Source organism: Dermacentor albipictus, chromosome 7 (genome assembly GCF_038994185.2).
Source record: "Dermacentor albipictus isolate Rhodes 1998 colony chromosome 7, USDA_Dalb.pri_finalv2, whole genome shotgun sequence".
Lineage (NCBI taxonomy): Eukaryota > Metazoa > Arthropoda > Arachnida > Ixodida > Ixodidae > Dermacentor > Dermacentor albipictus.
In genome coordinates this window covers 82907857-82922412 of record NC_091827.1, presented here as the reverse complement: position 1 = coordinate 82922412, position 14556 = coordinate 82907857, and the positions used below count along the sequence as shown (strand labels likewise).

Genomic DNA, 14556 nt, shown 5'->3' with positions numbered 1-14556 from the left:
CACGCAGACGAATGGTCTCACGGAGCGCCTGAACAAGACCTTCACCGACATGCTAGCAATGTACGTCGACGTCGAACACAAGACCTGGGATGCCGTCCTGCCGTACGTATCCTCCGCTTACAACACGGCGGCGCAAGAAACAACACAGATCACGCTGTTCAGGCTGGTTTACGGTAGGAATCGGACGACTAGTCTCGACGCCATGCTGCCGCACGTCTGTGACGAAGAGAATCTTGACGTCGCCACCTATCTCCAGCGCGCCGAAGAAGCCCGACTGCTCGCCCGCCTGCAGATAAAGAACCAGCAGAGGACCGACAGCCCATACTACAACCTTCAACGACGCTACGTTGAATCCCAGCCCGGCGACCATGCTTGGGTTTGGACCCCAATACACCGACGAGGACTGAGCCGGAAGCTTTTACGCCACTATTTGGGACCATGAAAGATTATCCGACGCATTGGCGCACTCGACTATGCGGTCGTGCCAGACGGCATTTGGCTATCAGAGTGGCACCGCTCACGACCTGAAGTAGTTCACGTTGTGCGACTTAAGCCGTTCCACGAGCGCTAATGAACTTTGGGGACGTCGCATAGCTGAACTGTGGACTTCTTTTTTGGACTGTGTTACCTTAGAATTTGTTTCTTTGTTTCTTGGTTACTTTGTTTAACAGTTGTCCTTTTTTTTTCACCTCCCGTTATGTTTGTAGCATCGGGACGATGCCTTCTGAAAGAGGGGAATTAACACGTGAGCTCGTTTATCTTTTACGGGTGAGTGCTTTTACCGTCTAAGAAACATTATCGCTCAGCGCGGGACCCGTCTACATGTATCGGAAGTTTCTAGAATGTTATCGATGCTTCTATCCGCTGTCTGTTGTCGCCGCACCTTGTGTTCTCTGATTGCATGCATGCGCGACGCGAATGGCGTAGAACTTTGTGGAAAGCGCGCAGGACCCCGCGATTACTCTGAAACATTCGAAGACTGATCTATAAAAGCCGACGCGCTTGACTCGCTGATCAGATTTTCGACGATCGCCGACTGTGTTCGCCGTTTTCATTGAGCATTGAGTGTAGCCTGTTTTTCTGGGCACAGGTTCGGCCAATAAAGTTAGTTTCGCCATTTATAGTTTTCTTGCTGTGTCCTCAACCGTGACTAACACGTGACAATACAGTCCGAAAGTTCGTGTAATATTTTCTTTTCTTAATAAATGGACAAAAACACAAAAGCATTGATATCAGTTATTTTGGGCACAATTTTTAGTACAGACAAATATATTACTTTATGAAAAGATACATATTTTACCTGTCTTGACAGTGCGTAGAGTTCAAGAATTCGTTTGCAGCACATTTGTCAATAGCAATGCAGTTATTACTGATGTATTTGATCCCTCGACAAATTCTATAAGGTGGAGTCCAAGCTGCAGCGGGAGCCCCGCTCCGAACGGAATTTTTGGCTACGCCACTGGGTATGTCGCAGACAAGTACTGCATGGCATTATTAGCAAAACATAATTAATTAGCAACAATTAATTAATAAGCATTAAAGTAGCAAACAAAGCGTTAACAGAAAAACCATAACATAAAGTTTGGCAGAAAAAAAGCACAAGGAAAAGAAATGATGCACGTCACTTCAAATGAAAGGTTCGAGTACGGGCTAGTTGGTATTCCATGGTATCAATCGTCACTTACAGCGCATACATAGACGGAGGACAACAAATGGACGACGTAGACAAGCGCTGACTTCCAACTGATTTTTATTTGCAGAAACAAACGTGTATTCCCTAAACACCAAGACAAAAGCGCCCTCTACAAGCAGCAACCCGACATGAGAATGCATTCAGAGATTGTTACCTAAGATGAACGAGAGCGCATGTGCGACCTCAGTTTCTGAAATTCTGAATGCATTCTCATGTCGGGTTGCTGTTTGTAGAGGGCGCTTTTGTCTTGGTGTTTAGGGTATATACGTTTGTTTCGGAAAATAAAAATCAGTTCGAAGGCAGCGCTCGTCCACGTCGTCCTTTTTTTTGTCCTCCGTCTATGTATGCGCTGTAAGTGAAGATCGATAGCTTCAAATGCGCCGGGTAAGGGTAAATGCAGCTGTGAATTTACAGCAGGCGTCCCTCGCCTGACATTCCTAGTAAAGTGTAAATCTTCGTTCAAGCATTGGAAGAGGGAAGCGTACGTCATCACACCCTCTTCGATGTTTATATTGAACTGACTTTTATTTAGAGAGACATAGAGTCGGTCAGAGCAATCTGCTTGATGTGAAAGTGTTCAGTGTGTCTGAATGTGCTTCCCCTGTGCGGTCGCCTTCGTGCGGACAACCGATTAATCTAAAAGTTATCAGTGATTGTCATGACTCCTATGTTTAAAACGTTACTCATCGGATTGTGTTTCTTCACCTTCGTCTCTGCTACAATACTCTTCTGCGTTTTGCACTGGCACCACACAAGCAAGGCATTGGACATAAAGGCGGGCAAACAAATTTTTCACGGTGCCCTCAGTGCAACCAGGGAAGAGGCTTTTCGCAGGAAATCTGTCAACGATGCATCAGAAATACCAGCAAAAGTTTCTGCTGCAAGCACGAATGCCACAGTTCGTCACGCGAATGAAGACTTAATGGAATGCTTTTCAGAAGGTACTATCCCAGCAATGAAAAACTCGACCTGCGTCTGCAAAAAGGGATGGAATGGGATTGACTGCTCAATTCCGGACGCCATTTGGTTTACCAAAGCGTTCGAAATTTGGTATTACAATGGCATTATTCGACGCCGCTCGAGGCCACGTACTATAATCAGCGGTCTGATATTCAACCATTAGCTAGACCTTCTGGAAATCCGCGTAAAAGAGCTGAGTGATGCTGTCGACTACTATCTCGTTGTCGAGTCAACTTACACCTGTTCCGGCGTGGAAAAGCCCCTGCACCTCCGCTCGAATCTCAGTGCCGGATTTCTGCGTGAGCATGCGCACAAGATTGTCCCGATATCGGTGGACTTCTACAACAACGACGGAGGCGATCCGTGGGGCCCCGAAAACTACCTCCGTACAACCGTTTGGTACGAAGGTCACCGTCGTCTCAAGAACATCAGCGATGACGACCTTTTCATCATGTCCGATGCCGATGAGATACCTAGTCGAGACGTGGTGCTCTTCCTGAAACATCATGACGGATACGGCGAACCGATATTATTAAGCCTGCGATGGTTTGTGTACGGCTTTTTTTGGGAGAACAGGGTGCCGGTCAAGGTCAGTGGTGTGTGCACTGTAGCCTTTATGCGAGAAGTCTATGGAAATGACTCGCTGCGTCTCCGCACGATGAAGACCTTTACGAGAAACAACATGTCGAACACGGGGACGTTCAGTGAAAAGTGGATCATACAAGGCACATCGCCACACTATGCCGGGTGGCACTGTACGTGGTGTTTTGATGCAGAGGGCATACAGGTGAGCCGACAAATTTCTCCGTAAAGTTTTTATGAGGTGATGTCTTCGCACGTGATTGATAGCTTTGTTGTTGCTCGAAAAATATGAACGTAATGCTTTGTACTCTGAGTATGGCAATGTTCAGAAACGAGCCGATTTTCACTTTTTCATCGCGGGGTGGCATTGTGGCACTGTTGGATCTAAATGATCGCAACATGCAGTCGTGCGTTCATATTTAGAGGAGCATAGCTTATAGCAGGCAACCTGGTTACTTGTGGCGGCACCTTTAGCATTATGTGTTCCCACTGTTTAAGCTGTGCACTGCCTCTACAAATTATCACAAAAGCACTGACACCTTCGATGGCGGAGGCGTAATGAGAGGTGCTATGTCGCAATTATTTGAAAGCTTCTGAAAGCAGGCGACATCACTTTACGAGGTTGTCATACTTTCTCGCGTCCGCGTCATCACCATAATCAAACGGTACAAGAGACAGCAGTGCGCAGACTAGCAATCGACACGCTATCTGTTAGGAGATGGTGCCATATGCAAGTTCAGAGGCTAATGGCCGTGAAACGCAACCAGTACGTGAAGGCCGAGTAGAGCAAGACAGACACAAAGCGCTAACTTTCAGCAATGGTAACCAGAAGGCCTTCATGATGACCGCACTCAAATCTCCACTCCGATCAGCAATTTCGATTGAATAATTTAACTGGCAGGATAACTATATAATTTGACTCGTATATCGACATGCGGGTAGGAAATGAGAACTTCTGGACATGTTCCCGAAGAAATAGTGAGCAATACGCAATGCTAGGTCTTTTCTCACATTTGTATTTCAGTATATTTTTCTTCTCTCTGAACTCTTATTCTTCCTATTTCTTTGAAAATGTCTGCTCGTGCGGTACAGACGTGTGGGCGTCTCGTTGTGTGTCTTCCACTGCTACGATAAATGTACTCGTGTGCCGTGAGGAATTTGTCATCGTCAGGGCCATATGACTGCACGCGGTGGCCTGTAATGTCAACATGTACGGACTTGTCGAGCCGATGAATGTGTTTACAGATACGCAGAGGTTTGGTAATTTGTTTACTGTGCCTCACTGACCTGCGCCGTTCACTTTGAGTTCGGCTCTAGCTACGATTTCCTTTAGGCGCGAAATACAGTGACTCCTAACAGAACGACGAAGGCCACTAGTCATGTACAACGATAAGCTTGTGCCGTGTGACATCTTTGCCAAGTAAACTCCTGGGTAAACGTTTTTACACCATTAGGCATACCACCAACCTTCTCAAGTGTTCTGTGTTAATAGGATAGAACTAGTCGTCACGGTACTCAACGTTGACATAGTAAGATGTAATGTTGAGCGCAGCATAATGTTCAAATAGAATGAGTGTTTCTTCATTACATCATTCATTTGATTTGTTGAAGGGTACGGCTTTTTTGAAGAGTAGCGTTGAGCAAGCTGTCGATCAAAAACGAGTGTGCGTAAACCTGTCGTACTTACTCGCCTATAAATATAGCGTGTGCTTAACGGATGGCTTAGCGACAAATGAGCAAAAAATCAGTGTCGCTTTAGCAGCACTGATTCGGCAACACTAAAAATAGAACCCCAGGTCCAAAGGATAAGAAGAAACTCTGGTGGGTAGTAGAAACAAATTTTAACTCCCGCAAATACAAAAAGCGGACACTAACCTCTTATGCCTAATATTGAACAAAGAAATTTACAGGGTTAAGCGCAATGCCTTATTAGCCGCGTGCATTCTTTCCTAACTTCCATGAGTTCTATGCAGAGTATAAAAAGGATGTGGACAGTTGTTTTCAGTCCCTGCCACTGGAACAAATTGTTTCGAAAGGAGAAGAGAGAGAAAGAAATATAAAAAATAAAGAGGGTTAAACACGTTGCCCATAGTCTGCTAACGTACACTGTGAGAAGAGAAACCTAGCATAAAAGAAAAGAAAAGAGAAAGAAAGAAATAACAAGTGATGTGCATGCGCACACTGCGGCCGTGACGCCATAGAAGAACATGTTCGCACAGTTCATACGACTGCAAAAAAAAAAAATGACGCTGTTCCGAGCTGTCGCTCATGAACAGCGCATTTAACAGGTCGCCGTTAGGAGAGAATGCACACGATTGTAAAGTCATTGTGTTTAACGCAGTAATTCGTTCAGATTTTACCTGAATGCCCTTGGTCGCATTTTGGGGACCATGTTTTCCCCAAGGAGTTAGAGTAGAGATCGGCGTTCACTGCACACGGTACACCTTAGGTACAAGTGACGGCTGGTGAGAGGACAGCCCCCCTGACTGAAGTCTTCGGAGAGAGACTTCCTCCCCACGAGAGAAATTATGACGGTGGTCGGACGCGCAGTGAGAGACGCTTGTCGCGTCTTAGCGGAGATTTCAGGCGAATGAGGACGGACTGGGGCGCTGAGGAAAAAGCAGGGCTTACACGTGGCGGAGGAGAAACGAAAATGAACATTGGGGTCTCCACCACCATCGCTATGATTGTGAGAACATATATGCGCTTTGCGCACTGCGAGTCAGCTTGTGCACACTTGTTTAGCGAATATGTCTGCTCACTAAAGGCAGCGATTCTGTCTCTTCTTCGAGTTGTAATGGCGCCGAGACCCATTCGGCTTGAGGGATTGCGTCCAGCTCACAGAAAGTGCCAGATACGCTGACTCTGGTCTAGAGTACCGATGACGCGAAATAAATATGATGGCACATCTATTTCAACTCCTCTTACGATAAAAGCGAGACAAACTACTTCTCCGTGACGAAGCTTTACCGATAGGCTGCACAGGGATCGTGTGCTAAAAGATGGAATGAGGTCACAGCAAAAATGCGAGTGCATGAATCAAGCCAATGAAATTGGAAACGATCTCAACTTCTGTGTCACCGGCTTCACCAGAAACAAATAATAGTTGAGTGATCCCACGATGGTAACTTGTGCTGATATAAAAAAAAAACATAGATGTTTCGAAAATACGGTGCATTTCCTAACAGTACTTAGGCCGCCAATACAATGAGAACCACGACAAAATGGTGCACACAGTGCTTTCTACAATTAGGCGAAATCAAGCGATCAATTCAATCGAATAATACAAAATAATTAGAAAAACACTATTGCATACTTAGTGTTATTAAAGGATGTATTGTAACTTGCAGTAAAGTATGGCATAAAGGTTTCATAGCTCAATAAATACAGATATTTTAGAATTTTCTCTTGGATTGTGGCGAGCCAGTATGCTTCTACAACAGCTAGTTTAGGACTGACATTATAGTGCGTCTTCTCGCCAGCTGCACTATCCAAAACACCACTTGCAGACGTCAGAATTATTTCCCGAACAGCCGCACATTCTGGTCTGCTTGACGTGTCCCGCTCTGCGTGTATAAGAGCAAAGGTGAAGGTGCTGTTTCTCAAAAAGAATTTTTCAACTCGCGAGTTTTTACGCGTTCGTAAACGCGTGCAGTACCCTCGGTTTGAGACTTCACACATAAGTAATCGACGACGAAGAGCAAACTCGTTGTTACCGAGCTCACCGAGAAGCTATAACACATGAAAATAAGAACGCAATTTCGCAAAAAAATAAAAAATAAAATAAGAACGCGTCGCACTATGAGCGGACCTCATCTATCGCACAAATTTCGGGACAGCAATGTCAAAAGATTTAATGAAGAACGGTTCTACTAAGAAATTCACCACATAAAACCAGTAATTTGCACTCTATAGAGTGCTTTTCTCCTGTGTTGTATGTGTAGTATAAGACAGACGTGGAAAACCATGAATGTCCAAGCAAATCAATACAAAAGAAGCTTTCCGGTGGCTAAAGTACCCTCGAAATACGATCGCCTTGGGCTGAGAAAGCTATCGCCGCGATGCTGTGTGTATGCCAACGTTTCAGTTATTTTAAAGGTTTAAATAGAGGTTTGAATGAGTACTTTCGCTCTGAACTATCCATCCTTTCCAGCAAAGAAAATGAAGTGGGGTGTCAGGGTGAAGTATCTATGGGATGCTAGCATGATGCAGCAGTTTAGCTTCAGTGCTGTTAGCCTAATCTCATGAGGGAGCTATGTTCTTCGACTAGAATACTGGAAGGATGCCGACACGCATATAAGGTTCCTACATACAGCTGATGAGGGGTGGCAATGTCTTTGTCTCTTCCACCTTCGAGGAAGACCGTGCCTGGCCACCCACATGTGACTAAGCCTGCTGTATGCGAAGGAAATTTGCGTGGTCGTAGTAATCTTCTTCGTAAATTTCTTTACAAATTCGCGTTGCTTTTTGGCCACGCCTCCCACGTCTTGGTGTCTTGGTCCTCATCCTCGCCTTCACTGTCTGCGCTTCTACGTAACCGGTCCCAGCCTGTAATGTTGGCTTGACCCAGTTTCGCCTTGATGTCGGTCCCTCCGAGGGTTACAGAAATTATATCGTGATCTGAGCCAAGATTTCCCCCCGTGTTACGCCAAGTTACGTTGAGGTTCCCCCGAACTAGCGTCAGATCAGGAGTGGTGTCTCTGACCGTGCTAGTGCCTGTCCTGGTCGGTACGCCCGCTTCATTAACTACCTCCATGTCGTTATCCTCTATAGGTTTCTCCGATTGGTGTCCTCTTTCGGACGAATATTTGTAACCCCACATCGTGTGGGTGGCGTTGAAATCTCCTAGCACTAAAATCAATCTTGTTCTTGCTTCTGTAATGCAGTCCAATATGGTGCCTTAGAAATCAATGACCCTGCTGCACTGTCGGCAATAAGCATTCAGGAAGAAAATGTTCTTGTGCCCCCCCCCCTCTCCCCCACTCTTATGCTGTGAATTTCGATTAGTGTTTTTTCGCAGCCTCGCTGAGCGCTCACGTGCTGTGTGGCCGCCACGTTGCTGCGGACCAAGACCGCAGTACCCTTTTCGCTATGGTCCATGTATGTAATGTATCCCGCGAGCTTGGCCCGGCCGTTGGTCTCTTGTAACGCTATGGCATCCGGTTTCTGGTTCAATTTATCAACGTAGTTGTAACTCCCTTATCATATTTCTAATACTCCTACAGTTCCATTGAAATAACGTCGCAGTCTCTTTCTGCTTTCTTTGAGTCTTCATCATTTTCTACTTTTTGAGCGGTAGATTTGCGCACGGAACCAACTTTCCGCGGCCCGACCCGTAGACTAATCCGTGATGACTTCATCTTGGCAACGGTGAGATGCTTATTTTTCGCATCCAACGTCATCACTCTAACGGAGAGTTGGCTGCATTTAGCCTCCACATTAGCCATTCTTACTGTTAGATTGTTCACTTGCACAGACATTTGAGAAACTTGGCTGGAGATTTGTGTAAGCATGCTCATAACCGACTGCATTGTCGGAGGAACGGCGCCCTCGGCCTTCTCTTGCTCCATGGCAAGAACTGCCGTTTCTGTCTGTGGAGTTTGCGTCACTGACTGCGTCAGCGCCGGTGGCGTGATCAGCTTCGTCGCCGCTGGAGCAGCGCTGGTGGTGTCTCGCTTGGGAAAACTACCTGTAACTGCACTGACGTCATTATTACTGTTCTTTGTTCTACTGAGCGTCTCGATACGCTCCATCATTGTTTTTGTCTGATTGTTTTGGTACTTGATTTGACTGTTCTGCCTCTCTATCATCTTCTTGAGTTCGAAACAGTGTCTACGCTTGTTGTCTTTTGAAAAGCAGGAGGAGGGGAGGGGAGGAAAATTGCTCTTGTCAAGAGCACCGGGAGGCCCCCTGCCCAGCCCATCTGTTTCTCGGCGCCGTCGCTCCGCCGAGTCTTCTTCTTGGACCTATAACGAGATTCTCGCCTGCGAGCCCCAGCTGCCGATGGTGACCTGGTATCCCTCGTGCTTCTCCGTCGCCTTGTCTGGGAGCGGCTGCGACGCCCGCTCGGCGCATGCCACGATATCTGCTGCCACGCTGGCCCATTCGGGCTGCTGCCGCTGCTGCTGCACCTGTTCTCGTTGCTGGCGTTCCGAACGCCGTTTACGAATGACGTATGGCGTCTTGAATCTCGCTGCACACTCCTTGTGCGCGGTGAGGTCGTCGCCTCCGCAGAGGCTGCACTTGAGGTTTTGCAAACGTGGCTTTCTTCGAGGCTTTCCTTCCGCAACCACGGCATATCTTGTTTTCGGGGTTAGGACAAACGTCCATCCGGTGACCGCGGCGACCACATCGGTAGCACATATCGACTAGCTTGCGATACAGTGAACACTGGACCAGCAGGTTTCTGTATTTGATGTAGTTCGGGACCTTGTCGCCGTCGAATGCGATGACCATCGTCGTAGTCTTGCCGATGCGGTTGGCTTGCATAGCAGTGGGATTACACTCTTGAACGATGTAGTCGTTGATTTCCTGGATAGTGTCCGTCATCGGCACACCCCTGATGACGCTCTTAACGGTGCCGTGGGGGGCGGGCTCGTAGGCGCTGACTTCGTGTGCCATGCCGTTGATAGTGAGGCTTCTGACTGCCGAATAGGGGTCTGCATTAGGGGTCTGCAATAGGGGTCTGCAATAGGGGTCTGCTGAATAGGGGTCTGCAATAGGGGTCTGAATAGGGGTCTGCATAGGGGAATACGGGTCTCTCGTTTAGGCGTACTGATAACGACTATGTTTTGCTGTTTGTTCGGGCAGACATCCTGCGTCAGCTCCTCGCTCAAGTTCGCAGCTGAGATGATAGCTCGGCTGATCTCGAATCTAGATATCTCCAAAGGTTCAGACCGCCCCTGGGATGCATGACGATCTTGATATCTTGCCTCGGCAACACAGGCAGGCTCGCGGCCTTGAGTAGCTTGTTCTTGAAGTTTGTCCGCTGCGGGCGACGATAACCTGCAGCCGCCGATCCCCCGTTGACCGGCGTTAGACTTAGCTTGCTGTCTTGCTCCTGGGTCTTCATCTGCCGGCGACGTGCCAGCCAAACTTCTCGGAAACCTCCTCCAGCATTATTTCTTCACACTCCACTTCTGCACACATAGCGGACGCCATTTTCTTGAAGCACTTCACCTCTAGGCCTTCGGCAAGGTTGATGGCCCCGCCGGAGCACGCCTAAGCACGGCTGCTAGGTCCTGCTTTCTTCAGGCTTAGCTCGCAGCGACACTGTGCTCGTAGAAAACATCCTCCTAAATCGATGAAAAATGTTTTCCCAGCTCAAAATTTGGTATCCACACGGTCCTTGTAATTTCACGGATGCCGTTTTGTGAGGACTTGCATGAGCTGGGATGAATTACCGGGCCTTTTGCCGAAAAATCGAGGAGCACATGTGAGACACGTCAGCACATACCATGGCTGATACCCACAGTTCCGCGGGTGTGGAAATCGGTGGATAATTGTCGACGTAGATCACGTTACTCGCTACGCTGAGACTGAAGCTCTGCCAGCAGCGACCACCCGTGACGTTGTTTTTTTTTCATCCTTCGCAATTTAGTTCTTCGCCACGGTGCTCCCCGAGAACTACTGAGTGATAGGAGTCGTGTCTTCCAATCGAAGGGCATCTAAGCTCTCCTCGCTGAGTGCAGGATAATTCGCCGAAAATCGACTGCGTACCATCCCCAAACCAACGCTCTAACCGAGCGGTTAAATTGCACACTTGGCGACATGTTGCGGACGTCTATTTGTTCCGACCATTCCAACTGGGACACCGTACTTCCCTTTGTTACGCTCGCATACAACACCGCGACGCAAGCGACCACCGGTTTTCCCCCCTTTGACCTTGTGTATGGCTCTACGCCTTCATGCCCCTTGGACACCATACTGCCGTATCAACCTTACGCTACAGAATATACTCCGCTTTCCGAAGTCGCCAGATATGCTGAAGATTGCCGTCAGCTGGCAACTGCCCTGACTAGTGAGGCTCAAGAACGTCTAAAGACAAGACATGACCGTACTCATCAGCCACCGCACGGCTTTGCTCCTGGTTCGCTTGTGTGGCTTTGGATACCAGCCCACATTCCTGGCCTTTCTTCCGAACTACTGGCACGTTATCACGGTCCATACCGTATCATCAAGGCCACTTCACCGGTCAACTACATCGTCAACTACATCCCTCCGGCTTGGCTGCCTTACATTATGTACTTTCCCCATCGGCAGCCGGGGCACCCCCAGGGCTCGACACTATTTCCCTGCTCTTTAACCTCACTCTCATCCCCCTAGATCAAAGTATAACCACCATTTGGAGCCTCTCCCACTCCTTCTAAGCCGAGGACGTCACCCTCTGGACCCCCACTGGCGCTGTCGGCGACATGGAGGCCACTCTGCTAGCAGGGACCGACGCAGTAGTTAAGCTTGCCGCGGTCGTCGGCCTAGCCTGCTCGGCTGCAAAATCGGAGCTCCTCGTTCTCCAGCCCACCCATTTCCGCCACACTAACTCTACCACACCGAATATTTCCATTGACGGGCGACCGCGCCCAGAGGTTCGGAAAGTGAGAATAATGGGGATGACAATACAGAAAAACAACCCAAACACAGACACACTTTTCAAGCTGACCCACACTACGCACCGAACCACCTGACTGATGCGCCGAGTTGTTAACCGGCACAGGGGCATGCACGAGCATGATCTCCGGCGATCGATGCGAGCCTGTGGGACCAGCCGGGGTGGTCTACTCACTCCCCTACCATTACCTCAAGAAAGCAGAAGACAAGGTACATGCCCTCATTCGACAGGCCTACAAATCAGCCCTCAACCTCCCCGGGCGCACATTGACGCAACGGCTTCTTGCGATTGGCGTTGACAACATCCTCCAGGAACTAGTCGCAGCTCACCGAACCACTCGAATCGAGAGACTCTCTTCCACACCAATGGGCCACCACGTCCTAGCCTCGCTAAGACTAGAGCCCACCAGCCCCTTCGCAAAGACGGAACCAATATCTGCTGCCCTGAAGGACCACATGATGGTGTACCCGCTACCTCATGCAGCACACACAATATACTACATGAGGTATACTGATGCGGTATATGTTGATGCCGCAGAGTACGGCGAGTACGCAGCATACGCGCTCAGCGCTGTCTCCACTCTCGGCAAATACTAGTGTACTGCCTCGGTACACGCGCAATCCTGTCCGGAAGCGGAAGAAAGCTACCATAGCGCTAGCTATCGCTATCTCCACTGCCACACTCGTATTCAGTGACTCAAAAACGGTCATCCGAAATTATGCCAAAAGCGTGCTGCACAAGTGGATCATGAAATTCTCAATTCAATCATTTAATTAGTTTGGGTGCTGGACAACGCGGGAAATCCTGGCTATGCGCCGCCCTTTGTCTTGCTCGAGTATACGTCAACCGAGCAAGGCATGCAGCAAGGCCAGGGTTCTCTAAGGATGGACTCTTTACATGTAACGAAATCAATCTACACTATCGCGAAGAACGACTGCGACAGCCCCTACCTCACAAGACACTCACCAAGCTAGAGCAAGCCACTCAGGAAACTCCAAACACACACCTTTCTTTCCCCCGCATTTTTAGGCATAATCCACCCCACGCAATTCTCCCCAGAATGTACCTTCTGGAAAGCTCCCGTTGCCGAATTCTGCCACAACGTATACATTTGTTGACAATCTCAACGACGCTGCGAATGGAGGCCCACGGTCTCCGAAAGTTGGGAGTTGGAAGTCTGGGAGGTCTTGGTGACGGCCACCACCCGTCACCAAGAGCCACGTCAAAATTTATTTATAATTTAAGGATCAATATTTAATAAATGTTTTCTGCACCACCACCAGCCTCCAGGGGTTATGTTATGATGCATTTGGAGAGGACCGTACGTGGGAGATGGAGACGAAGAGGAAGCAGCAGATTGTCTCCTGGACCTGTGAAGTTTGTACGAGCCTGGGCGATTACCGCAAAATTTCTCCACGTAAATAGTTGTGCATACATTTGTGCATCGGGCTTCGTCTTCGTAACAATATATGTTCTAGTGTTTCTGTATACATTCCCGTAAACTTCATTTTTTTCCCTAAACCTTCTTAACTGCCTCATATCGCTACCTGCTAATATGCTGCACGGCATTATACGTGATGCAGTAATATGAAACTGCTATGTAAAATGTGCACGTACCCATGCTATGCGTTGCGCATGTGTCATCGTGTGTCTTCTCGCGCCCTAGGACGCGTTTATATGACTTTTTCCCGCGGATTGTTAGCGGGCACTGGCGTCGCTCAGTCTGCACCTTCTCCACTTCGATAACGAGGAACATAAATGATATACCGGAGTGGGTTGCAAGATTGAAAATGTCGTTACACATGCTGAAATACTGTTGACTTGTGGTCAGCAAACAGCTGACGGTTCTCAGTACTATGACATTGTTATTGTGTTATTGTGAGCTCGCAAACTCTTTGTCAAACGAGGCAATAAAGAAAAAAAAACGCTGACGTGCATCAGTGGAAGGGTAGCTGACTCCCACGTAGGTGGCTCGGGTTCAATTCTGGCGGGAACTGGCTACCTTGTCCCAATTCACGGCGATACCTGCTACGGACCTCGGTGGAGGATGTGGCGGCGGCGGACACCATTGCGAACGGAAATGGCTATTGGAATGTGCCCATAACAGGTTACACCGTAAAAAGCGGATTTGTGCACAGGAAGCGGCAGAGCAAGATGCGCATGCACACTTGACCGAAAGTGCAAGGACTTGGCAATTGGAGGAAATAGATATTTCCTCCAATTGGGTGGTCAAGAAAATTCAAGTCATGGCCGTGAAGATAGTGAGGCGCAGTTACTGGCACTCCTGGGCTTCCTCTATTTAGACGATCGTTACGAAAGAAAAACATTGTAAATAGAGTTTGTAGCTCAGTATTTTCTAGGAACGAGTCACTAAGTTGAGGTTGTTCGAAACAAAACAGAGGCCACTAGCACTGACGCGTGAATGTGAAACATGCTTTTTTGCCCGAGCAATAAAGGGTGCTCCAAATCTACCCGCCATGGCCGTGAGTGGTGACGGTTAACGCTAACTGACCAATATATATACAGCACAAACAAATACCAACGTTACAGGCAGGATTGATAGCTGTTGCCTTAGCTAAATTGGCAGTGCAACGCACGCTCAACATGGAGATTACAGGTTAGGGTACCACTGGCGAAAACCTATCTTTTTGCATACTTTCGTTTCCTTTTTCTTCACTATATTATATATTGCAATTTGAGTTTGAATTGAATT

General features: G+C 48.0%; 1 protein-coding gene across 1 annotated transcript in view; it reads left to right on the top strand.

Moving 5' to 3' along the window:
• Nucleotides 1-202: 202 nt before the first annotated feature.
• Nucleotides 203-14556, top strand: part of LOC135907509 (beta-1,4-mannosyl-glycoprotein 4-beta-N-acetylglucosaminyltransferase-like) — a 70200-nt gene continuing 55846 nt past the window's right edge. The window contains exons 1-2 of the mRNA XM_070522000.1: nt 203-376; nt 2817-3440. Of these exons, the coding sequence (XP_070378101.1) occupies nt 203-376; nt 2817-3440 (798 nt within the window). The remainder of the gene's footprint in view (nt 377-2816; nt 3441-14556) is intronic.